This window comes from Rhineura floridana, chromosome 9 (genome assembly GCF_030035675.1).
Source record: "Rhineura floridana isolate rRhiFlo1 chromosome 9, rRhiFlo1.hap2, whole genome shotgun sequence".
NCBI lineage: Eukaryota > Metazoa > Chordata > Lepidosauria > Squamata > Rhineuridae > Rhineura > Rhineura floridana.
Window position 1 is genome coordinate 122,704,646 of NC_084488.1, and position 26,542 is coordinate 122,731,187.

General features: G+C 47.5%; 1 protein-coding gene across 1 annotated transcript; it reads right to left on the reverse strand.

Moving 5' to 3' along the window:
• Positions 1 to 1,663: 1,663 nt before the first annotated feature.
• LOC133363899 (PC-esterase domain-containing protein 1A-like) lies at positions 1,664 to 19,321 on the reverse strand. The gene is made up of 8 exons (XM_061583590.1): positions 19,218 to 19,321; positions 17,342 to 17,447; positions 13,497 to 13,576; positions 12,419 to 12,651; positions 7,729 to 7,879; positions 7,345 to 7,591; positions 5,787 to 6,026; positions 1,664 to 2,712 (listed from the first exon to the last, which is right to left on the reverse strand). Exons 2-8 carry the CDS (start codon positions 17,412 to 17,414, stop codon positions 2,480 to 2,482), a joined length of 1,257 nt encoding a protein of 418 aa, XP_061439574.1. The 5' UTR covers positions 17,415 to 17,447; positions 19,218 to 19,321; the 3' UTR covers positions 1,664 to 2,479.
• Between the last annotated feature and the right edge of the window lie 7,221 nt (positions 19,322 to 26,542).

A 26,542-nucleotide genomic window follows, 5' to 3' on the forward strand; every position in this document is an offset into this window, starting at 1 on the left:
AGACTGCAACTCCCATAATCCCCCTACAATGGGCCATGCAGGCTGGGGCTGACTGAGCTACACCATGACACTCAAGATGGCATACATCGTTTTTCCCCTCCCCATTTTATCTTCACAACAACCCTGCAGGGTAGGTTAGAGTGAGAATCAGTGACTAGTGAGCTGCATGGAGGTGAGGATTTAAATCCTGGGCGCCCAGATCTTCACCCAACCCTCCAACCCCTTACACCACGCTACAAAATCAGGTTTGGTGCCACAGATGCTCTCTTTAAACTTTTGCAAAGAACAACTGGGGGGACGGGACGGTGATCCAGGTCAGGACGCAGTTCCAGGGACATCTTTGTTCCATCCGTGATCCATGCTCCAACTCCTTTATTACATTTACATCCCAGCTTCCTTGTAAGGTACTCAAAGGAGATGCCACAGTTCTCCCTTGGTACCTTCACAACCACCTTATGAGGTAGGGTAACAATTTGGCCAGAGTCACCAAAGCAGCTTCATGCCGGATGATTTGAATCTAGGTCTTCTTGGGCTTAACCCAATGACACCACCCTGGCTCACTTCGATTTCTTAAATCTGTGCCGTGGTCTGGCACCTGCAAGCTCCGCACAAAGAGCAACATTGGAAGCACCATTCCAGAGTCAGACCCTTGGTCCATTCAGCTCAGTATTGCCTACACTGACTAGCAGCAACTCTCCAGGGTTTCAGGCAGAGTCCTTCGAGGCCCTCCCTGCAGATGCTGGGGATAAATACCGGGACTGTCTGTGCGCAAAACAGATGCTCTACCACTGAGCTACGGCCCTCTCAGCAAGGCGCTCCCTTGCCAACCAACCCCCTCCCCTCTCAATTCTTGCTGCCTGCTGACAATCACTCCCGTGTGCAAGGGCTCCTGCACATGCGCTGTTTATTCAGCATTCCTCCAAATTTGCTTGCAGAAAGGTTATGCAGAGGATAGTGGTAGAAACACACTCACTTGGTTCTGCCGGTTTTGGTGCGTCTCCACCTCTCTCTCCTGAAAACGGGGGCACACGATGCTAGTCAAAGCCCACCCTATTTTACTGTAAAACTGAGTGCTTTTTTTAAAAAAAATTCGCAACTGATCGGCAGATCAACCTGTTCCCCCTCAAAAATGCGGCTAATGGAAACGCCTTGATCTGGCAACTACTGTGTTTCCAACCTATGTTTGGTTTTATTAAGCATTGTTCTGATTGTTTGTGGGGAGGTTATACGACAACAAGCATGCATCCTAACTTCCTTGCACAGTGGTTATACAGGAAGTCTTCCTGGTATTCCTGCTAAATATCTAGTATGCCCTTGAAACTCTCCTGCAAAATACTGGTGGCCTGGAAGCAGCTTCTTCTTCCTGGATTGGATACCCACGTGCCACACCTCTGCGTTGCCAACTTTGTCTTTGCTCAACTTGAAAAAAGAGTTTGCCAGATGCCCACACAGAGCGAGGCGACTTGCACCCTGAAAGCAGCAACCTTCCGTTCCAACCGCCTGCAACTCTCTGAAGAGAGCAATGACCACCTCCGAGGGGCCAAGTCTCAGGCCCTGAACCAGAAGGAGGTGTGTGTGGTACAGAGATGTCTCTTCCGTGGCACCTGCAGGCCAAACACTGTTAAAGATAAGGTGGTTCTACAGCTGGAAGAGGGGAAATAAATAAAGAGAAAAGAGCATAGGTTTTAATTTAAAAAAAAAAACAGACAAAAGATAAGTGACCAGAATGTTCAAGAACACTTTCCCACAGCATTCGTGAGCGTCTCTATTAAATGGATACTCTAAGCACCATGGACTGCAGTGTCTTTTCAACTGGAAGGGTTAAGACACGGGTAAACCACCATTAAGAAACAAACAGACATTCAAATGGTCAACATTTGTGGCACAAGAACTGCCCTGAGTAAAAGTTGCCCACCTGCTGCCCTGCACAATGCTCCAAGGGAGGCTATGGGGCTTGAGTGCAGGATCCCCTCCTTTCTTCCAGGACTAAAATGTTAAAGGGAGGGGGCAGGGAGGCAGGCAATGAGCCCCAAATCCAAACATCCCAGCTGGCCGCATCTGTGGCAGGAATAGGTAGCAGCCCATCATAAAGCCAGGATATTTGGGGCTAGCACAGTTCCAAATGGACCAGGAGCCTCTCATTTCCTGGGCAAGAGTGCCAGAGGTGGACTTAGAGCTATAAACATGCAAACTAGCCAAGGTCTTGGCAACAGCAGAAAGTCGCACATATCCTCTGACCTCCCACGCCTCAAAAGAGGTCTTCCTGTTGCCACATAAAAGCACCCTTACCATAACCAAACCTCCTGGCCACAGACATGATAGAAATTAAGCCCTAGAAGGGGCCTCTCCTGGCCACGCACAGACCAAGTCAGTCTAGGAACGAGCGGCATGGACGAGAGAGAGAGAACCCACATGGCATAGTCCGTCGCAGCTTTTCTCCTCCTCCCGTTACAACTCCTTTCCCTACTCCATGCAGTCTTCAGTAGCGCTGACAGGGGACGGGATGGGGCCTTCTGTATGGGCTGTTGTCTCTCAAGCAGTAGGACGGTCGGCGCATGATGTAGTCGTGGTGCCCGATGAGGCGAGTTTTTCGGCGGTGGTGCCTGGAGCGTGGGGGGATGTTTTCTTCATTGTGGGATGGGTAAGCCGAGATGAGACTCCGGTACGGCAGAGAGGCGCTCTCGAAACGACAGAAGTTGTTGAGTGCCACAGCTGTGAAGGAAACAAAAAGAGATGAGAAGATGAAGCAATGGCTACTATTGTGGTGTTTTTTTAAATTTATATCCTGCCTTTCTTCCCAAAGTGGCAAACAAACAATAAAACGTCTTAAGAACAATTCCAGTACAAAAGGAACACTGAAGAAGTGTGGATTTTACACCATGGTTACGCATCACAGGCCCCAAAACACTTCAGCTTTTTAACAAAACAGACAGCTACAACGGGCACAGTTGGTCATCTGCACAACTGCCACCCTGCGCTTAAAAACTTAAGAACATAAAGACAGGCTTGCTGGATCAGGCCAGCGGCCCGTCTAGTCCAGCATCCTGTTCTCACAATGGCCAGCCAGATGCCCTTTATGGGAAGCCCGCAAGCAGGACCTGAGTGCAAAAGTACTCTCCCCTTGCTCCACCCTGTGTTTGTCAAGAATGCCTAAGATTGGCCAAAGTAAGATGGCACGACCAGAAGGAATTGTGGGGAATATTTTGCATAGGTTCCCGGAATGATCTGTGCTGGGAAAAATTAGGGCATCTCATACCATCCAGCTGCAGCTTGTTGTTCTAACAGGGAGAAAGCTCAGCCTTATCTACACTGCCTGGTACCAAGGTCAGGAGGCCTGAGTTGCCATAAATTAGTAGGCCTGCCCTTGCTGTGAACTTTCTAGGCTATTCCATCATCAAGAGGTGTCATGATTGGCTAATTGGCCCTCTTGCTGTTGCCAGGCAAAACCCCGTAAAAGAGGGGCTATTCTTCAGTTAGTTGTTCCCATTCCATCTTGACTTACCTATGTGATGTCCAGGGGTACAAGGGGCCAAGCAGCGACTGGCTCTTATCCTTTCGTGTTGGGAGTATTTAGCTTACGCTAGGTAAGTCTTGTAATGTCTATGTAAACTTCTCACTGTATTTTGTATGGACGTTGACTACACCTAGCCCTGTTTAAGAGCAAAGGAATTTGTATGCTACTCTTTTATATGCACTTTTAATATATTTAATAAACTGCCTCATAATACTTTGTGTTACTTGGGGCTTTGGCTCTGAAACCAGTACCTTGACCACGAAGCTACTGACTACTGATTTGGGGTTTGGCTGGAGGCTCCAGAGCTGTGAGTGTAAGTTTAGCTCTAGCTCTTGGGAATCTCTGCCAGTCCATTGGTGCTCTGAGTTCCCCTTGACTCAAGAGTAGGAGACCAGGTTAAGGGGTGGTGGCAGTCTACCTGCCTTACAGAGTTGGTGCTGGGTGTAATTCCTCCATGGTAAGGAGAGGCACGGGGACTGCCTGCCTGGGGACAATTGCCCAGGGGTGAGGGAGTTGGTTTTTTTCCCCAAAGTATTGGTTTTCACTGCCCCACTGTGAGACTGCTAAAAACGCTGCATTTAGGGTCCCTCCAGATTGGTGCTGTTTTCGCAGGTGTATTCTGCAACATGCTGCTGATGCAATAGTAGTGCATTAGCGGCGGATTTATATTGGACCATCTGCACATCATTCAGTTTTATTAGTTATTCTAAGATGCTTCCACAATGTTGTTAATGCATTGTTGCCATCTGGAGGGGCGCTCCTGTGCTATAGCGCAACAGAAGCAGAACAAAAAAAACAAGCTGGAACATTTGTGGTACAGTAGAACCTTGCTATAATGTGACTTGCTGTACCGCGGATTGGGATAGACCACCGGTTCGACAATGTCCCCAGGCACAATACCGTATACAGCACCGTGGTTTTCGTCACAACATGGAACCCATGTGACACGGGTGCATCCTTTGTCCCCTTTGTTATAACAAGGTTCTTCTGCATAAAAAAAATTAAAGAATTTCTACAAGAAGTTACGGGACATGCACTGATTTGAAACAAAGCAGTGTATCTGCCCCAAAACGTAGACAGGCACAAACGGTGTTGAAAACAGGATTGCGTATAATCACCCCAATACCATCATGAATGCATAATAATATGATCATCTGGAGAGGTCCTCAGAGTGGTGTGCCAGAAGCCAGTATGGGTGACCCAAACTCAGCGCAAGCCAATTGGAGAACACATCTGCTTCAGCACATGGTTGCTGGTCATGAGATCAGGCCTCTGGAAAATGGCTGGGCAGAACCCACTCAGGATGGGGTAGGGGAGCAGGGAAGAGACATCTGTCAACCCTCAACCTGTTGGGAGCCAGCATCACACTTTTCGCTATCAATTTTGCGCAGGGCTTGCAGGGAGAGAGAAAAAAAGAGAAGGCTGTTTCTGTTATTCCAGAAGTTCTGTCATATCTGCATATCATGCTGCAGGGATGAGACTGTGCTGGGACCATCAAGGGGCAAGCATTTCCACCTGCCTTGCCCCACCCCTCTGCCTGGGCCTTATCAGGAGGAGCTGCAGGCTGAGTCGTGCTGCTGCAGGGATGAGACTGTGCTGGGACCATCAAGGGGCAAGCATTTCCACCTGCCTTGCCCCCCACCCCTGCTCTTAGTGACATTTGTTTGGGGATTGTCCTTTACCAGGAAGATGAATGTTTTTGGTTTGCTGTTCCTGTTTTTTAGCTTTTCCGTTATTGTTAGTTTTTATTGTTAGTCTCTTAATGTTTTGATGTTTGCATGTTCTGCTTTGTACGTCGCTTAGAGTGGCTGACAATTCAGCCAGATAAGTGACTAATAAGTCGAATAAATAAATATCTTTCTGGTCTCAGTTTGTGGCAAAAAGTGAGCAAACGTGCACTGGCTCAGCCCTGCCCACCTTCAGCCACTGTGGAGGGGAGAAACTCAGCCCTGCCCACCTTCAGCCACTGTGGAGGGGAGAAACTCAGCCCTGCCCACCTTCAGCCATTGTGGAGGGGAGAACCACAGCCCTGCCCACCTTCAGCCACTGTGGAGGGGAGAAACTCAGCCCTGCCCACCTTCAGCCACTGTGGAGAGGAGAAACTCAGCCCTGCCCACCTTCAGCCACTGTGGAGGGGAGAAACTCAGGGCAAGCTGCTCAAGGTAAAGGGATGACAGGCGGACCCAAGACCATCTCGGAGGAAGAGGGAGCCAGACCTCAAGGGATGCTGGGAAGCAGGAAGTGTGGGGAAGGGGCTGGCCTTCAGACATACCATCCAGGTGGATCGGTGGGAAGTGGGAGTCCTCAAAGCTGCTGAAACCAGAGAAGGGCTCAGCCAACCCCCGGGCGTTGGGAACAAAGGGGGAATCATCGTAGAACTGGGGAGGATCAATGTAAGGCAGCCTGCGGATGTCATGATGGCCAGGGAACGCCTGGGGAGTGCCAAGTCGGGGTGGCAGAGGGACAGCCGGCAGGAGGTCAAAGGCCACCGTTGACGTATCCCACACCGGGCCTGTGGAATCAAAGGAGAGGAAGGGTTCAGAATGGCTCCTTGGAGACAGACGCTGTGAAGTAGGCCTTGCTAGCCCACTCCTCACTTCCCTACAGGCAGTCAGAATCAGACAGCTCCTTCACCGAGGAGGAAGAAGAAAGAGGAACACGCACAGAGCCAGAGAAGCCGAGAGATTTTTTCTCCTCAGAAAGCGACACAGCCACACAGGCTGCCAGTCTGTTAGGAAGCAGCCCAGCAGCTCCGCCAAGGCACCGGGCATCTGCCTAGAGCTCTGGGCTTGTTCCAAGCACGTTCCATCTCTCCAGCTTGTCTTTTAATGGGAATTTAGTTTGCAGTTTGCTGACTGACAGCTGCTAGGGTATGCGTGCGTTTGTGGTCAGAAAGCAGGATTTAAGTCACTGTTAAATCAGTAACAATTTCACTCTCACCATCCCCATCATGCAGCCATTGTCTAGGACAGAGATGGGGAACCTTTGGCCCTCCAGCTGTTGCTGAACTACAACTCCCATCATCCTGGCGCAATGGCCATGCTGGCTGGGGCTGATGGGAGTCCCGTGTCCATCCAACAACATCGTGAGGCCAAAGGTTTCCCACCACTGGTCCAGCCTTCCGGCAGGCCCTCAGGGAAGGGAAATAGCTCAGTTGCCAAGCTCATGCAAAAGGACCTGGGACTGGAGAAGACTCCTTTCCGAGGCTCTGGAGAACCACTGCCAATGCATGTAGACCAGCAGGTATCTTGGACTACAAATCCCATCATCCCTTATAAAGGGCTTTGCCGGCTGGAACTGACAGAGGTTGAAGCCCAAAACATCTGAAGGGCACCAGGTTGGGGAGATCTGGGGTAGACACTACGGAGTTAGACAGCCCACCGGTTTAACACAGTACCAGGCAGCTTCCTGTTTTATTTATTTATTTATTACATTTATACCCCACCTTTTCTTCAAGGAGCACAGGTGGATGTACAAGGTTCTCCCATCCCCATTTTATCCTCACAACAACCCTGTAAGGTGGGTTTAGGCTAAGAGACAGTGACTGCCCCAAAGTCATCTAAAGAGCTTTGAGGATGAGCAAGGATTTGAACCCTGGTCTCTCAGGTCCCGGTCCGACACTCTAACCCAGCCTTTCCCAACCAGTGCGCCTCCAGATGTTGTTGGACCACAACTCCCATCAGCCTCAGCCAGCATTGCCAATGGTCAGGAAAGATGGGAATTGTGGTCCAACAACATCTGGAGGCACACTGGTTGGGAAAGGCTGCTCTAACCGCTACACGTTCAGAAGGGGCGAAAACCAGAAGAGTGCTGGGATGCTGTCCGCTCACCTCCATGGCGCTTCCTGTCTGGGATCACCACGCCCCAGGCGTCTGCCACGTGGGCCAACAGCAGCTTGGTGATCCTGCGATGCACCACGTTGTTCCAGTGAACACCGTCCTTGACTCGGTTCCTCAGGTCAAAGCGGAAGTGGAAGTGGAGGTCGAGGACATTGAAGAGGTGGAAGCCAGCCAAGGTGGCGCCGTAGAAGTTGCCCTCGATCACGTCGTTGCGGAGGGTCTTGTTCAAGTGCTGCAGCTATGGAAGAACAGAAAGCAACCAGCAAAGCTCCTCAGGGAAGGTTGAGCACTGCCCTGCCGACTGCTACCGAGAAGGAGTCTGCTCTCAGGCTAACATGGCCCCCTCCTAAAGGGGCTTACCCCTCCCTCTCTTACCTCCGGTATAAGGAAGCCCCCGGTGACCTTGGGGCCAAGAGGCATGGTCATGTTCCAGATGACCAAGGAGGAGGAGGGGAGCACGGCGTCCAGCCTGTTGAAGGCCGTCTCCAGGTTCGTGCGGTATTCCTTCATGGAAGTCGGGCCGTACCTGCCGCGAGGGGAGAGGACAAGCGTCAGGCCACGCTGGGTGACGTTTGGCTGATGTGAAAGGTTAGGGATCCACATTTTATGTTCTTAAAAGGCATTTTTTAAGAATTCACTATCTGAGCCCACGCACAAGAAGATGCCCTTCAACTAGACACCACTGATGAAGACTTTTCAAAGTCGAAACTGGCTATCGCACCTTTGGATTCTTTTGCTGTGGTGTGATCGGTATTTGTAAGGCATATTTAGTCAGCACATCCAGGTATCACACACTGTGTTTGCATCGCAATATTGTAAAGCCACATAAGATTATTTAGTCGCCATTGTACATTCTACTGGCTAGCAGCCGTACACCTATTTTTTCTAAAGTTTTTTACATTTTTGTATACCTATGTGCAGTGGTGTAGTCGTCCGGAGTTGTGCAGTGGGTGGGTGTAAACCTCTTCCATCTTGGGGAGCAGAGTCCCAGTGTGCAAACCAGGGCTGTGGAGTCGGTATGCCAGACCTTCGACTCCGACTCCTCTATTTTTCTACTGTCCAACTCCAACTCCTTCATAAATGGCAAATGTGTATTAACTAGTAATAACAAATTTACTGTAGTAAAATGGTAGCACAAGGCATTTCATCACCACCATGTGAATCCAGAGCTTGGAAAGGTTACTTTTTAAAACTACAACTCCCATCAGCCCCAGGGATTGGGCTCGTGGGAGTTGTAGTTCAAAAGAGTAACTTGTCCAAGCTCTGGATTCACGTGGTGGTGATGAAATGCCTTGTGCTACCATTTTACTACAGTAAATTTGTTATTACTAGTTAATATACATTTGCCATTTATGAAGGAGTTGGAGTCGGAATCGGTGCATTTCTACCGACTCCGACTCCACCCAAAATTGCTCCCGACTCCAACTCCACAGCCCTGGTACAAACCAATCAGCATGAAAGGAAAGAGCATGTTAGCCACTAAGAAAAGTCTTCTCACTACGGTAACAACAGGTTTCCTCGTCCTCTTGTGCTGACTGAAGCCAATGAGAGTGAAAGGAGGTGAGTCAGTCACTGAGAAGACTCTTCTCAGTGGCTAACACCTTCCCTTTCATGCTGATTGGCTTCTAGGGTAAGTGAAAACTGAGATTCATAACAAAGTTTCTTAGTCTCCCAAATCCTAGTCCCACACTTGGCTTCATTAAAGAATTCTTAAAATCAAAACGTTCCTGGCAACGTTTAGCCCCCAGAGAGAGAAAGATGGGAGTGGGGAACCCAACGCACACAAGTTTTATTCTGGTTATATAATTCTGTAATTGTAGGAATGACAGTGAATCCTGGGGACATAGCTTCTGAGGGGACATGGTGTGACTATCACAAAGAGACCCTGCACTTCTGAATTTGCCACAATACTACTCCCTATGTGATAGAAATACATTGTGTTTATTTAGAACTTGACTTTATTCATTCACTGGTTATCTTTGGCTAAGCCAGAAGATCTCTCCTTGATATTTCAAGGGCTATTGACTTCCCAGGAGGATCCCTCCGCCTGTGCTGCCTCTGAGACGGGCTCCCGTCTTGGATGAAACTTTTTCAGTTTTAAAACCAGTCAGAAGGGCTTTTTGACTGGGGATAATTTCTTCCGGATAAGGAAGAAACGTAGAGATTTCCCACACAGCTTTGTTGTGTTTGTTGGAGACTGGAATTCATTAGAATTGCCTGTGAAAGAAGGTCTTCCAGCAGCTCGGACGGAGCTAGGATTTCTAGCTAGCTCAGCTGATTAAGTGAGCTGTTTTTTTTTTTCTTCAAAGAAAAACGGATTAACAGGCAAGCATTCTCCTGTCTACGCTCATTATTTTGTTATCTATACAGCTAAAGAGATTTGTCAAAGAACCAGCAATTAAGAAACCCTGGGTGAGTCATAACCTTCTCTTTTATTCACGGAACTAAGGGGAAGAAAATAAAAATAGCCTATCTTTTTTTTTATTGCAAAAAGCTGGCATTGAAATCAGCATTATAAAGATTACAAACGGATGAGGGGTTTCTAATTGGAAGAGAAAAAATTTTTTTTGATTTATAAGACTTTTGAGTAATATATGTCTGGGACTATTTTTTCCGGTCTACTTTTTTCTTTTTTTCTTTTTTTCTTTTTTTTGACGAATCTGCTCATTCTTTCTGCTACTAGTTATTTGGATGCTGTGAACTAAAGCTGTTTTTGCGCTTCTGGGCATATAAGAGATAAGGGCTGTCTAGAGTGTGACGCTAGTTGGTTTAAAAGATTAACTCCTTTGTAACTGGATAAAGAAATAAACTGTTCTTTGCTTGGGACATTGAAAATTGAAGGAGTTTTGTTCCTTTGGTTTTAAGAATGATAATTAAGAAGATTATGGATGTACAAGAAGGGACTTTATCTTTAGACATGTTTCAGAAAATAATGAATGGGATTAATTCAATAAAACAAGAACTGAGAAATAACAGTCAAGCGCTGAGAATTGAATTTGACGAAATGAGACAGGAGCTGAAAGAAATTCAGGATTCTATGAGAAAGGAGAATAAAGATAGATCTGGAAAACCAAAAAAGGATGAAAGAGAAATTAAAGGCAAGGTTCAAACTATGGAGATTGGATTAAATATGGACTTGGAAAAAGATTTGGATTTCCTGGCTGTGGTGGATCCTGGAGACAAATATTACGGTTTGGACCTCAGCGCTGTCCCTGAAGGAATTGATGAAGAGATTGGAGATAAAGATATTATCGGTTCCAAAAAATTCTTGGACTGGAAGGATTTGATGGAACTTGAAATGGAGAAAGTTTACAGAATTAATCCCTGTTTTGTGTCAATGGAAAAACCTTCAAGAGATGTGCTAGTGTATTCTGTAAAAAAGAGGAACAGAGATGCGGCTTTGCAACAATACTTCAGTGATACGTTCGGAATTGATGGCAAGGAAATATCTGTGATAAAGGAAATTCCTATCAGACTCTTATTATATGACTATGACAGCAAGATTATTGGGTGCGTAAAGATGGAAGATGGAACCAACACGGATAATGGAAGAAGAGCGATTTGAAATTACTGGACTTAGTAGACTTGATGAGTTGGATTAATTGACATGTCTATCTAGAAAAAAATTGATGGACATATATCAAGGATTGGAAACTTCTCTTTGACTTTTTGTGGAAGAATAAAATGATATGATGTTAATGAGATTTGATACCAACTAAGATAACCGCTGGAGGAAGATGATTTTATAATCTATTAAGAGACAGGCATGTTATATATTATAGACTTATAGCTGAACTACGACAAATCGGAAGTCAATAGTTTTTTTTCCTTTTTTTATTGTATTAGTTATTAATTTGTGTTTTTTCTTTTTGTATTGTTTTGGTTTTGAAAATTTGAATAAAAATTAATTGAAAAAAAAAAAGATATTTCAAGGGCTATTACTTTCCACCTGAGGTACACAACCTACGACAGATCCTTTTGAGGCCACCAGCAAGCAAGCAGATGACAACCCTCTTGGTGATCCCTCCACAGTATGAGCTTTGTAGTATGTTCCCCCTCCCCCACCCTGAGAAAGGTAAAAATCTATCCATACTATTATGTATTCTATAAAATCATTAAAATGCTGTTAAAACACTGTCTGAGACCCATTATCTAGAAGGAACAGCCTTACATGGAGACTCGGGAAATGTAAGTTACATAGCAGTTAATGTTCCAGGGAGTCTGCAAAGTCTGAATAGTCTAAACAAAGGTAAGGATAGCCAGAACTGATAAGCAGAGTCCACCACTGAGGGAATGGAATATCCTCTGTGGGACACCTGCAAGGTCACCAAAGTGCAGTCTGAGTTGTGACCTCAGGCAGCCACCTGTCATATAAAAAAAAAACTATAGAAATAGCAGAGAATATCATAGCAATCCACCACAGCTTCTAAGCCTAGTCAAAGACACTGCTGCTGCTGCTGCTGCCGCTGCCAACATTCTGGGGCTTGCCTCCCACATTATGGGGGAGATGAATGTTCATTTCCTGCCTGGATAAGAACTGGAAGATAGCCTTAAGATATATTGCAATGTAACTTGTTTGAATGCGACTCATTGGCTAAGGCAAACTATATGCATTCATGTACAATGTTAAGGTATTTAAGAAGTGTTAAGATGGTTAAGAAATAAATGTTAGAAAGACAGTCTGCTGTTGAACTCCCATTTATTTTCCTGGCATCTCCCAAGCCCAGAAAAATCTTGGGTGAGATCTCCATCCGTCAGCCTGCCTATTTTAATGACTGCTGTTGGAAACTGTGCAAGCTTAGGTGTACACAGTATCTGATGTATAAGGACTCTGAAGAGCCAATAGGCAAAAGGGAGAAAATAAGAACTCTAGATCCTGTGCATTCACAAGAAAGAGACCATCTTGCTGGTTTCAGTCTTTTTAGTGGTGGCTCCTCGTATGCGGAACTCCCTATTGAGGTGCATCTGGCCCTATCTCTTTATAGTGTTACGTGGCCAGTTAAGATGCTTCTTTTTTTGGCAGGCATTTGGAGGAGCAGAGACCATCAGCAAAGAGCAGGCCCACCTGGAGACATCCCAGACGCAGGAGTTGAGGACCAAGATGTCTGGCTGCAGGCCCGTCTTGAAATCGTCCAGGATGCTCTCCAGATACGCCGAGTAGACCCGTGTGAGGAAGTAGAAGCGGACAAGGTGGTGGCAGGTGCGGTATTGGCGCACCTCGCGATAATGAGTTCCATTGTGAAGATCCTCCAGCACACCCCCTTCAATTAAGTGGTCGTTTTCAAAGTACAGCTCCCCCTGCAGAGATTTTGCAGGGGGGAGAGAGACAGAGTTGCACACTATGGCTTTTGCTCACCCCCACATCACTCCCTCACCCTTTCCCAAGACCAACAGCACACCCTCTCCAGGGCATTAGGCTGGGGGATCTTAGAAGAGGGGGCACCCCACCCCCAAGTTACTAAGGTTTTGAGAAACAACAGCCCAAACATGCTCAGAGATTTAAAACATGGCTTACAAGCAGCCTTGGAAGAATTTGCAGTCTTTGAACAATAGCCTTTGAGCTGCTACCTGGAGAGATTGTGAGATTCTTATCCCCAAACAAGTCACCGCTGTGAACTGCCAAGGCGGTCAGCAGAGGGTGCATCAAAGGTGGCTCTAGAACAGGTGCCTTCTGCCTGCCCTTTTGGTGTGTTGAGGCCAAGCATGTGCTTTCTTTCTAGAACAGGTGTGGCCGTCCAGACGTTGCTAGACTACAACTCCCATCAGCCCCAACAAGCATAGCCAATGGTCAAGGATGATGGGAGTTGCAGTTCAGTAACATCTGGAGGGCCAAAGGTTCCCCCACCTGCTCTAGAAAGAAAGCACACAGTAGGCCTCCCCATCCCAAAAGGGCAAGCAGAAGGCACCCACAGAACAAAGAGCACCCCCCATTTTCTCTCTTTTCAGAGCACCAGACAAAGGCCCCAGGTAAGCAGGAGATAATTTCCCAATCAGCAAGCCTTGCCATTTCCAGGTAAAGAGGGCCTTGCTGAAAGTGTCTGGCTTAACCCCCACCCCAATCCCAATTCTGGACTCAGCCTTGCAGAGCCCTGCACTGACAATATCACCTCCACCTCAGATGCAGAAAGGTCTCCTTTGGGTACCTTGGCCCTCATCTGGGAAGACGTGAGCAAGGAGTCGCTCTGCAGCAGCCAAATCAGATCCTTGTACACGGACCGCTGGACTGCAAGAGAAGAACGAATAAAAACCAAGGAGCGGAATCAGGGGCTGGAAGCCCGTGGGGCCCTCCAGATGTTGCTGGACTGCAACTCCCATCAGCCTAAGGCAACAGAGCCAGTGGTCAGGGTTGACAGGGTTTGTAGTCCAACACCGCCTGGAGGGCCGCACGTTCCCACCTGCGGGCTAAAGGAACTTCAGGTGCCTTTGAGGTCTCGAGAGCCAGTGAAACAGCACGGGTGGCTGGAGCCTGTTGGGACCGGTGGGGAAGAAGTCAGGGAGGCCAACAGGAGGTGGGGGCAGAGCCAGCCAAGCCTAGTTCTTTCCCCATCCCCCCACACTCTGATGAGTTCTCCACGGGCAACTCTGAGACTGAGGAGGGAGAATGATAGGGCAATGCCCTGTGCACCCTAACAGAAACAGAGGGAGCCAATAAGGGCACAAGCGATAAAGTCCACAACTGAGACCTCATCTCAGCCACGAAACAGGCTAGTCATTTCCTCTCAGGCTCGACACCCGTCCCTCCCATCTCTCCACAATACCAGAATGATAATAATTATTTTCTGACAGGATCGTTGTAAAGGCTTACAGTAGTGCCCCACTCATACGGCCCCCGCCAAAAAGCGAAAACCGCCGGAAAGTGGGGCCCTACTGTATTCCAGCCGCTGCGCTCCAGCTGACAGCGATCAGCTAGAGCACAGGGTGCTCGCGCACTATAGCTGATCGCTATCAGTTGTAGCACGTGATCAGCTGGGGCATGGGGAGGTTCAGCAGTCGCGCTCCGGCTGACAGCCATCAGCTGGAGCGTGTGAGCTCCTTGTGCTACAGCTGATCGCCCCACTGGCGCCGCCGTATTAGCAGAAAGCCGAAAAGCGGGGCCCTACTGTTTTGAGATAGTGTGAGCTAAGTGCCTGGAACACTCTCAAGGGTTGTACGACAGCTACAAGTTACTATGTCAGAAAGTACAGCAAAGATCCAACTGAACTTCCGAGTTTAGTTGTCTTAATGTATTGTTTTAACTGTCATGTTTTTAACTGGTTCGTTTTACTGTATATTTTAATTCAGGATGTTTTAATGTTCTGATTAATTGCAATTGGGTATTTTAATTATCTATGTATTTTATAATTGATTTTATGCTGTAAGCTGCTTAGAAGCCATTTTGGCATACAAGTGGTATATAAATCATTACCATCATTATGAAGAGTTTTCGGAAAGCTCAACTGCAAAGAGGCCTCAAGTAAGATGGTGGGAGTCTGCGTCCTGGTTTTCCAACCAGGAAAAGCATATAGTTGGATTTCTACTCAGCCTGGTATTTTGGAAAGAACAGCAGAGAATTTCCAAAAAAAAATCCCGTATTTTTACATTGTATTTTAAAATATTATCTTAAAATATTTCTACTGTGCCCTTCATCAAAATGGATTCCAGGGCAGTTTCCAATGCCAACGTTTTGTGCAGCTCACATTTCTGCCCAAGTCTTCAGAAAAAAGTGCTAGAAAAAGTGCTACAGTAGCTCCACAATCCTTACAACACCTGGCATTGTGTCCAGGTTTATGACTGGAGTTGAGGACAACAAGAGGAGTCACAGCTGAGCTGTCAACGTGTGTATGTGGGATGTTCCAGTCACAGCTCATGCTCTTAACCACTATTCTACTCCAGCTAGACAAGACACCTTTGGGCCAAGCAGGGGTATAGTCATCCAGGGTCTCAGGGGGACTTAGACCCCTCACTTTTTGGGGAGCAGGGTCCCAATGTCTCCAGCATCCTGTGAGCCAATCAGGATCACAGGGGAGTGTGTTAGCCACTGAGAAGAGTCTTCTAATACGCTTCGTCCTTTCCTGCTGATTGGAGCCAATCAGACTGAGTTAGCCACTAAAAAGACTCTTCTCAATAGCTAACACTCTCCCACTTCATGCTTATTGGCTCCTAGAGATGTTTGTTGATGTGGGAGAAGGCATTAAAACAAGGATTTCAATCCAACAGCAAAAAAGGGGCATGGCTGTGACTAATATGAAGTCCCCTGCACTTCTGAATTTGCCATTACACTTTCCCAGGGCAGAGGCAACCAGCTTCCTGACTTTTTTTTTTTTAATGAAAAGTAGCCTTGGAGGCTGCAACTGGTAGAGGAGCCGCAAGGGAACTTGGAAGCGACTAACTTACTTGTACATCTAATCCAGTATTGCCTACTTTGACTGGAAGAGAATGGTCTTTCCCATCCCCTCTTAATCGGACCCTTTTACTGGAGATGCCAGGGATTGAATCTGCATGCTTTTGTATGGGGTGCTTCACCCTCTCCCTTCCTCCTGGCTGCTCACTCAGGCTTATCCCTCCAGCTCAGCTGCTTTTCTTCATGAAAGGGAAAGGAAACAACAACAGGGCCTAGTCCTGACCCAATCTTTTTCTCCTGTGTGGAAAAAAAAGCAGCTGGGGAGGAGGGGGGCATGATTCCTGCACAGACACAGGGCAGGAAGGGAATGAGTTATGTAGCTCCCCCCATGCCCAGGATGTATTGTGAAGACAGACCCTTCGTTCATCTCAGTGTAATGGGGCATAGCATAAGTCATGATGCACCCTGGGAAATGTGCCCCCTTTGCCTCACGCCACTCCCCCCCCCCCAGCTCTGACCCTGTTGTCTCCGCTGGATGCTGCACGGCATGAACACAAACACCCTTGGCTGTAAAATGTAAGGGAACACCAAGGTGATAACAGCGAGCTTCAAAGACAGGCCCCAACACAGGCCTTGAAAACTCTTGCTGGCAAACATCCCATCCAGCTAGAATTGAATTGCTCACAAATATCCATTGTTCAGGGCCAGGCCAGGGAGTAGATCAAGGGTTTTTTTTATCTAGAAGATGTTAAGACCAGTGCCATGCTACACATCTGGGGGCAGGGAGATGGGTCATACAAGCTTGGACCCTTGGAAGGCAAGAACAAGCATTCCTACCATGGATCACCTTTCATTTCAACGTTTTTTCTAAAATCCTTCCCTCACATGTACAGGGCTGCGAGAGGTAAATCTGTATTTAAGTAGTTAATTTTGGACATGTTAAGTAGCCATCTTGACCTCCCATATTCCTTAACCCATCGTTGGGCTTCAGGAACAAAGCCTGGCCCTGAAGAGGGGTCCTGGTGCCTTAGGTATGTGGACTTGCAGGCATAAAGCCCCTCCTGCTTCTGGTCAAGAGCTCTTCTGCACACTTGGATCCATCCAGTGGCAAGGAGTTGCTCAAATCCTGACACAGGACGGATACTTTACAACCTCTCTCCATCTCCTTCCTTTCTGTCTCCTAGCATAGGGACCTTAAACTCTTTCGCTTAAGAGTAATGGGTGTTAGGATTATACTAAATGCACCCACTATCTTATATATGTCACCCATAAATTGCATTGTGATTTATACGCTTGTATTACTCTTTGTTCACAATATATTCTAGTTTGCTCTTGGAAGTTTTGGTTTCAGTCTGTGTTCACGGTTGCACACCTCACTCAGGCACATTCTGAACAACGCCTGCTGTCTTCTAGCAAAAGACTGCGCCCCTCTCCAGGAGATCAGTGTCAAGGGGTCTAGCGGGCGGCAGAGAAGCACTGCACTCCCAAACAGCCACACGCAACAGTGTTGCGTGATCAAGTAAAGTCAAACCATGCCCGTACGGACTGGACCTCCGTCTTTGGATGTTGCAGGCAAGCCAAGTCTGGTTGGAACAATCCATTCCCAAGACACCCTTCCTCCTGCCCCCCCAACCCCCCACCAAGACCCATAAGGACCAACACACTCACTCGAGTCACCTAGGATGACCACAAACTTGTTGTGTAGGAGCTGACGAGCCTCTTTCGAGTTAAAATTGAGCATGATCAAGTTTTCCAGGCAACAGTAGCCTTGCACCTACCAAAAAGGAAGGAAGACACAAGAAGGAAATGAAGACACAGAACCAGGCTTGCCCACCCAAACCCCCAAATCCCTGCAAGGGCACAGAACCTAACGTATGTTATTGGAAAGGAAAGGGGAGGCACAGCAGCCAGAGAGAACCTGCTTTGCAGAAGCGGCCTACCTGGGTTAGGGGAGAACAGCACACAGATTTGGCCCACGGGGGCACAATCCACTGGCAAGTTATTCAGTGCAAGCCCTGCTGAACTGAACAGGAGCTGTGCAAGCAGGCAGGAGCTGCTCCATAGACTTCACTGCACGAGTTGAAAGCCATCAGGACATAACAGCATCAGAAGAGCTCTGCAGCTGCATCAGGCCAAAGGCTCAGATCAAGCCCAGCACCCTGTTCTCATAGTGGCCAACCCGATGCCACAATGGGAAGCCCACAAGCACAACAGCACCTCTCCCCACTTGAGATTCCCAGCAACTGATTTAGGCTGCAAACCAGGGCCGGCGCTAGGCATGCTGGGGCCCCGGCACCCACATGCACGCCCCACCTACCTACCTTCCACGATCAGTGGCAGTGTTGGTTCCCGACCCTGCCGTGGATCGCGGAGAGGGAGCTCCCAGACAACTCCCCAACTGCCACGTAGGCCCGTGACACTTGCCTGAATGCCCCACCCACCTGTCTCTTGAAGTAAATGCTGGCTGGCTGCGCTGCAGGCGCAAACCTGCCATCAACCAAAACGGTGGCCAAAGTTTCCCTACGGGGCTGATGCCTGATCTTGGTTGATGGCACGCATGCATGCTATGCGCGCACATCCCTGCCATCAACCAATATGAGAAATGTTGCCTACATCCCACTTTTAAGCCTGGGATAAGACATGAAGATCAATTATTTTGTTTGTTCATGCTTTCTACTTTTATGATGTTTTAATGATTCTACTGTACACCACCGTGGTTTTTTTAATAAGTTGGTGGTTTATAAATGCTCTTCTAATAAATAATAATTATTATTTATAAAAAAGAGTATTTGAAAGGCATCAACTCATTAAAAAAAACACTGGTGTACAATAGAATCACTAAAACATCATAGTACAAAATCATAAAATGCAGAACAGCCAACGCTGACTCAAATTAATTATCTAAATATGTAGGGCAAAACAAAAATATTCTCAGCAAAATATCAGGATTGTGGGTGCCCATCTGATTTCAAAGAGAATGGTGTCAAAGGACTAGTGCTAGAAGCCTTAGTGCTTTTCTTTTATTGCGTAGTTTTCATATCATGAGATATTTGTTTTGCTTCTATTGCAAGTCAATTGGGGACCTTTAGTAACAAGCAACTAAATAATAATAATAGTAAGTTTGCACAGAAGCTGAACGAACATGAGGTAACCGCAGAGATTAACCCCACAGAAGGCTACCCTATGAAGACTGCCACAAACCTTCCAGATGAAATTCAGCAGCAAAAATGCAAACCACACACTTGTATATCACCAGCTTCTCCAAGAAAGCTCAAGCCAGGATATGTGGGGCTTTCCTCATTTTGTACAACCAACAACAACCCTGTTTGGTAGGTCAGGCAGAGAGACAGAGCCAAATCAGCATAAAAATAAGAGTAAGGGGTACGTTCTAGCAGCCTAGGATGACTTTTATGCTTTTCCGTTGGGATTTTAGACTCAAAGTTCAGAGCCAGGAAATGGCCAAAACAGACTGAAGTGAAGCCTGTGCCTCTTCTCTCTTAGCTTGACCCAAAGCCTGACTAGCACTCAAGAAAGCAGCACTTACTTCAAGTGTCCAAACCACAGGGATCAAAGCAGCGAAACAGACAAAGAATCTTGGGATGCTTTGGCTTGCATTTAAAGGCAAGCAAAGTCATCCAATGGGGAAGCAGGATTCACCCTCCGCCCCCCACAGTTCCACCAAGTGGGGAGTGCGTTTCCTGTCCTTCATTTGCAGGTTAAAGGGAGTCAGATCCAAACAGTGGCTGGAAATGGCTGCAATGCTCAAAACAACTTGCTCAAGGCAAACTCAAGCAATCTTACTGGATTTCTTCCAGGGGAAACAAATCGAGGCTATCCAAGGCCAAAATCACTAAGGCAGCAATCTTCTTCATATTCTCTTAAGAGTAAGTCCCTAACAAAACTCAGTGGGACTTATTTCTGAGTAGGTCACATCCACGCCATTCATTTAAAGCCCTCTAATACCACTTCCTAGGAACTGTAGTTTGTTAAGGCTGCCGACTTCACAGAGCTACAATTCCCAGCACCCTTAACAAACGACAGTTCCCAGGATTCTTCAGGACTGCCAAAGTGGGATAAGAGTGCTGTCAGTGCATGGTGTGGATGGGACCAAACAGGCACACAGTCACAACTCAGGAGGACATTCCACATGGAATGTCTTTCAGACATTGCAAATAGGTTGTTGGCATCAAGCTATGTGGGTTTTGGTTTTTTTACTGGATTTTCCCCAGAAATTGTAAATGCAGATTAATGGGGATGGGGGTGGATATGACATGGCATTTTGGTGACAACAACGTTGTGTGGGGTGCTGTGGAAAATGTCATGTATGAGGACCCCTCCCCCCAGGATAAACACTCATCTGGAATCCCCCTAGTCTACTTTTCAGTTAAGTGGTTTAACAATCTATCCTGATTATTATGTCAACTCAGAAATGAAGTCCCATTCATTTCAACAGGATTGACTTCTAGCTGAATACTCTTTTAATATGCAATGTGGTCAAATGCATGTTTACTCAGAAGTCAGTCCCACTGAATTCACTGTGGCTCACTCCTGTGTAAGTGGACACAGCACTGCAGCCTACTCTACAGTACCACAACCCTATTCATGTTTACTCAGAAGTAAACAGTGTAATGCTAACCATACCCACACCCTACATTTTAAGCACACTTATGCCACTTTTAACGCTCATTGCTTCCCCCAAAGAATCCTGGGAACTGTAGTTTGCTAAGAGTGCTGGGAAATGCAGCTCTGCGAGGAGTTCTCCTAACAACTCTCAGCACCCTTAACAAACTACAGTTCCCAGGATTTGGGCAGGGGGGTTGCCATGTCTGTTAAAGCGGTACCATGGCGCTTTAAATGTATGGTGCAGATGCAAGACATGTTGACTCAGACATAAGCTGGTTTACAATGGCAGCCGTAATTTTAATAGGGTTCCTTTCAGATTAATGGCTGGGAGGTTTAGAAAAGGAGTGAGCATAGACAGGAAAAAGAGGGGATACCATCATTGCTCACCCACAAAATGTTTGTCCCAAGTAGTTGTAGAAGAAGACAATACTGTCCCACCTTACAGGGCTGTTGTAAACATTATTATTACTTATTAAACTGTTGTTATTATTATTGTCTTTATTTATACCCCACCATCCATCCCAAACTGGAACTCGCGGCGGGTTGTTGTTTTTATTATTATTATTATTAATTATTTAAATGTATATTTTGCCCTTCCAGAAGGAACCTAGGGAGGCAAACAAAACACTAAAAACATCTTCAAAACAAAGTATTTTTAAAGCATCTTTAAAAATAAATCTTTAGAACATCTTTTTTTTTAAAAAAAAAATCTAAAACCAATTCCAACACAGGTGCAGACTGGGATAAAGGTCTCTACTTAAAATAGGGAGATTAGTGAGAATGTGCATGAAGCATTTTGAGGCCGCAACCAGAAACAGGAACACAAGAAGTTATCGCAGACCAAGCTATTTTTCAGAGTATTTTTCCTTCTAGCCCAGGTGTCCTCTACTCTGACTACCAGCAGCTTTCCAGGGTCTTAGGCAGAGACGGCCTTTCCTAACAGCACTTGCTGGTTCTTTTCACAGGAGGTGTCAGGAGGGATTATACAGAAGAGGTCAAAGGCTGATCCAGTAGGGCGAAGGGGGCAGTGCCCCACCAAACTCAGCCTGCTCTCAGCCAACCCCCACTTGCTCTGCCTTCTTATTTGCAAGCAGTCCATGGGGCGGCCCCACCTGTCCGCTTCCTCCTTCTTAGTGTTGCTCTTGTAGAACTCAACAGGGAGGAGGAGGATGGCAGGGGCAAAACTAGGCTCAGATGGCTCCGCCTCTCATTGGCTTTGGCTCCGCCTACTGTTGGGCTCCCTGCCTTCAGCCCCCCCCTCATGGTGAGGACTTGTTCCCTTGGGCTTTGGTTATGGGAGGGCCTCTCCCCCCCCCCCATTTCCTGGCACACTGAATTTCAATATTCTGAACATTTTTGTTGTTGTTATCTGAACAGGGTGGTTCATGAGAGATGCTCTGGGAGGTCACTGATTCATAGGGTTGCCATAAGTCGTAACAATGCGCCTTCAAGTCGATTTCGACTTATAGCGACCCTATGAATCAGCAACCTCCAACAGCATCTGTGGTGAACCACCCTGTTCAGATCTTGCAAGTTCAGGCCTGTGGCTTCCTTTATGGAGTCAATCCATCTCTTGTTTGGCCTTCCTCTTTTTCTACTCCCTTGTTTTTCCCAGCATTATGGTCTTTTCTAGTGAATCATGTCACCTGCTTGTGACATGGTGAACCTCTTGTGCACTTAATGGGGCATCATTTCCCACAAAACTGAAAGAGGTACTTCTTCACAAATTTGGTCCCACAGGATGCAGAGACGGCCACCAGCTCTAACTGAGGATTAGAAAATTCATGGAAGAAGACAAGGCTATAGGTGGCCACTAGCCACCGTCGGAGGCAGCATGCATCTGAATAGCAGTTGCTGGAAATCACAAGTACAAAGCAGACTGTTGCACTCGGGTCTTGCTTGCGCCTTGTGGGCTTCCCAGAGGCATCTGGCTGTGAGAGCAGGACGCTGGAGCCCCCTCTGGCCAGTACCACCCCTAGGCACCAGGAAGTGGGGCAGTTGCCCCCGGCCCCATGCTTTGGGGGGCCCCATGCTTGGCGATTTGTGGGCCACCCCAGATGCAAACAATAAGGGGGTGCTGCCACCAGCGGAGGCAGCCGCTCGACGGGGACGCGTTTGCTGCCGCCTGTCCCGCTCCTGCCACCGCTGCTGCGGTCAGCCTTGGCTGGGCGGCGCCAGCGCTCGGGCGCCTGCTGGAGGTCCAGGGACGCTGTGCTGCAGCTGCTGTAGAGTGGCAGGAGCGGCGACCTGGGAAAGAGCGTGCGCACCACGGCAGGCTGCAGGTGAATAGGCGGCTCGCTGCGGGTTGCAAGACGGCGCCCTCCCTCCGGCGGGCAAGCTGAGGGGGTGTAGTTTCTGCAAATGGAGCCCAGCATTGCGAGGAGGCTCCTGGCAGCGGGCAGCAAGCAAGCTGAGCGTTAGATGGTGGCGTGACAGCCAGGCCCAAGAATCAGCGACACAGCAGGCAAGTGCAAGCCTATATCTAAAACAGCCCCCAACAGATTCCCAACCTGCAGATAACAAAAAAAAATATCACAATTGTTTGTTTTAAATCAAAGTGAAAAATAAGAGAGGTGGATTTTAAATAAATTTAAAAAAAGCTGAACTCTAACTAGGTGTTCTTCTGCACAGAAGCACCATCGGAAGACATTCACATCTGCAAATCCCAAAGTCATACAATTGGAAAATGGTTTAGGAAGTATGTAATTGCTTCCAAAGAAAATGGTAAATCTCCAATTGGTCTCCAGATGTGGGTTTATCACTTCCCTGTCCAATTCACAGAGTGGTTTTAAAAGGTATATTCTTTTTTAAAAAGTGGACAAAGTACCTATTATGCAGTTGCTTTACTAGCTTTTTATGTAACTCCTAATCAATAAACAAACTCCTCTTTAAATCTTTTTTATTAGTCTATTAAGGAATGCATTTAATTTATCCTTTGTTTGTTTGTTTTCCTTTGGGGTATGTACTGTGTGTGTATTCTTTACTTGGACACAACCCCTCATCTTACTTCTGTCTCATAGATGGGCCACAATATGTTACTAAGGTCACAGGGCATGGCCTGGAATAGCAGTAAGCAAGCTGGTCTCAGCTACTCTGGGCTGGGGTCTGACGGGCTCAAAGAGGGAGAACAACCGCCTTTAAGACATTTGCCTTGAAAGACAGATAGTAAGATAATTTTTCTCCACAACGGGAGAGAGGGGTTGTGGCGGGGGTCTTAACGCTATTTGAAGCAGCCCTGTTTCAACGGAAGAGTAAATACATCACACACACTCCGTGTGTACCCTCAATCTTAAGGTCGATATTGGAGGGGGGCATTAATAAGAGGGGTAATGGGAGCCCATCTGGCCCTCTTCTTGAAAGGTAGACTGCTTTTCTCGCCCTCCCAGGCCTGTGGCTAGTTGTTAAACAAATAAAAAACCACAGGGCAGCTTATTTATTTATTTTATTTATTTATTATTTATTTTATTTATTAAATTTATATACTGCCCGACTAGCAATAGCTCTCTGGGCGGTGAACATAAAACAGCATAAAAATACAATAAATAACAAAACAATACTAAAATACAAGCAACAATCCAACACAATAAACATTTTTAAAATTAAGTCAGTGTAACTTAAAATGCTTCAGAGAATAGGAAGGTTTTGACCTGGCACCGAAAGGAGAGCAGAGTCGGCGCCAGGCGTACTTCCTCAGGGAGACTGTTCCATAGTTCGGGGGCCACCACTGAGAAGGCCCTAGATCTTGTCATCACCCTCCGGGCCTCCCTGTGAGTTGGAACCCGGAGGAGGGCCTTCGTAGCAGAACGTAGTGCACGGGCCGGTTCATATCGGAAGAGGCGTTCCGCAAGGTATCGTGGTCCCGCACCGTATAAGGCTTTATAGGTTAATACCAACACTTTGAATCTAGCCCGGAAACATATTGGCAACCAGTGCAAGCTGGCCAGAACAGGTGTTATATGCTCGGACCGCTTGGTCCTTGTCAGCAATCTGGCCGCCGCATTTTGCACTAGTTGTAGCTTCCGAACTGTCTTCAAAGGTAGCCCTACGTAAAGCGCATTACAGTAATCCAAACGTGAGGTTACCAGAGCATGTACCACTGATGTAAGGTCCTCTTTACTCAAATAGGGACGTAGCTGGGCTACCAACCGAAGTTGGTAAAACGCATTCCTAACCACCGAGGCTACTTGAGCCTCAAGTGAGAGGGAAGAGTCTAAAAAGACTCCCAGGCTACGAACCCGGTCCTTTAGGGGGAGTGTAACCCCGTCCAGGACAGGGTATATATCCACCATCCGATCAGAGAACCCGTCCACCAACAGCATCTCAGTCTTGTCTGGATTGAGCTTCAGTTTGTTAACTCTCATCCAGTCCATTGTCGCGGCCAGGCAACGGTTCAGCAAATCGACAGCCTCACCTGAAGAAGATGAAAAGGAGAAGTAGATCTGTGTGTCATCAGCATACTGATGACAACGCACTCCAAAACTCCTGATGACCTCTCCCAACGGCTTCATGTAGATATTAAAAAGCAGGGGGGACAAAACTGACCCCTGCGGGACCCCATATTGGAGAGCCCGCGGTGTCGAGCAATGTTCCCCAAGCACTACCTTCTGGAGACGACCCGCCAAGTAGGAGCGGAACCACTGCCAAGCAGTACCTCCAACTCCCAACTCCGCGAGCCTCTCCAGAAGGATACCATGGTCGATGGTATCAAAAGCCGCTGAGAGATCAAGGAGAATCAACAGAGTTACACTCCCTCTGTCTCTTTCCCGACATAGGTCATCGTACAGGGCGACCAAGGCTGTCTCAGTGCCAAAACCGGGCCTAAAACCCGATTGAAATGGATCTAGATAATCAGTTTCATCCAATAGCGCCTGGAGCTGGCCAGCAACCACCCATTCCAAGACCTTGCCCAGGAATAGAACATTCGCCACTGGCCTGTAGCTGTTAAAATTGTCTGGGTCCAAGGAAGGCTTTTTCAGGAGTGGTCTCACCACTGCCTCTTTCAGACAGCCCGGGACCACTCCCTCTCGTAAAGAGGCATTTATCACTTCCTTGGCCCAGCTACCTGTTCCATTCCTACTAGTTTTTATCAGCCAGGAGGGGCAAGGATCCAGTACCGAAGTGGTTGCACGTACCTGTCCAAGCACCTTGTCCACGTCCTCGAGTTGAACCAACTGAAGCTCATCCAACAAAACAGGACAAGACTGTGCTCCGGACATCTCACTAGGATCTACTGCTATAACTTGAGAGTCTAGGTCCCGGCGGATACATGAGATCTTATTCTGGAAGTGATCGGCAAACTGATTACAGCGGGCCTCCGATGATTCCACCGTGTCCGGAGGGTTTGAATGGAGAAGCCCCCGGACAACTCGAAAGAGCTCCGCTGGGCGGCAAAGAGATGATTTAATAGTGGCAGCAAAATGATGTTTTTTAGCTGCCTTCACTGCTCCTACAAAGAGCTTAGTCGAAGCACTAACCAGCGCATAATTGTATCCGTTGGGAGTTCGTCTCCATTTCCGCTCAAGCCTCCTCCTATCTTGCTTCATCGCTCTCAGCTCCGGAGTATACCATGGAGCTGTATGAGCTCTACACAGGAGAGGGCGTGCAGGAGCGATCGTGTTTACAGCCCGGGTCATCTCCGTATTCCACAGAGCGACCAGGGCTTCAGCAGGAGCGCCAGTCCTATTAGCCGGAAAATCCCCCAGAGCCCTTTGAAAACCTTCAGGATCCATTAGTCTCCGGGGGCGGACCATTTTAATAAGTCCCCCACCCTTGCAGAGGGAAGAGGTTACTGAAAGTCTAAACTTCAGCAAGCAGTGGTCTGTCCATGACAAAGGGAGTGTTGTAAAACTCCCCACATCCAGATCACTTTCCCCATGCTCAGTAGCAAAAACAAGGTCTAGAGTGTGCCCCGATACATGTGTTGGACCACTAACATATTGAGACAGCCCCATGGCTGTCATGGAAGCCATGAAGTCCTGAGCCACGCCAGACAAAGTGGTCTCGGCATGAATGTTGAAATCCCCCAGTACTATTAGTCTGGGGGACCTCAACAATATATCGAGACCACTTCCGCCAGCTCAGTTAGGGAAGCCATTGGGCAGCAAGGTGGGCGGTACACCAAAAGGATTCCCAGCCTGTCCCTCTGGCCCAACACAAGGTGCAAACACTCCAGGCCAGTAACTGAATGAACATGGTGCTTGGTGAGTGAGATGGAACTCTTACAGACGACAGCAACCCCACCTCCCC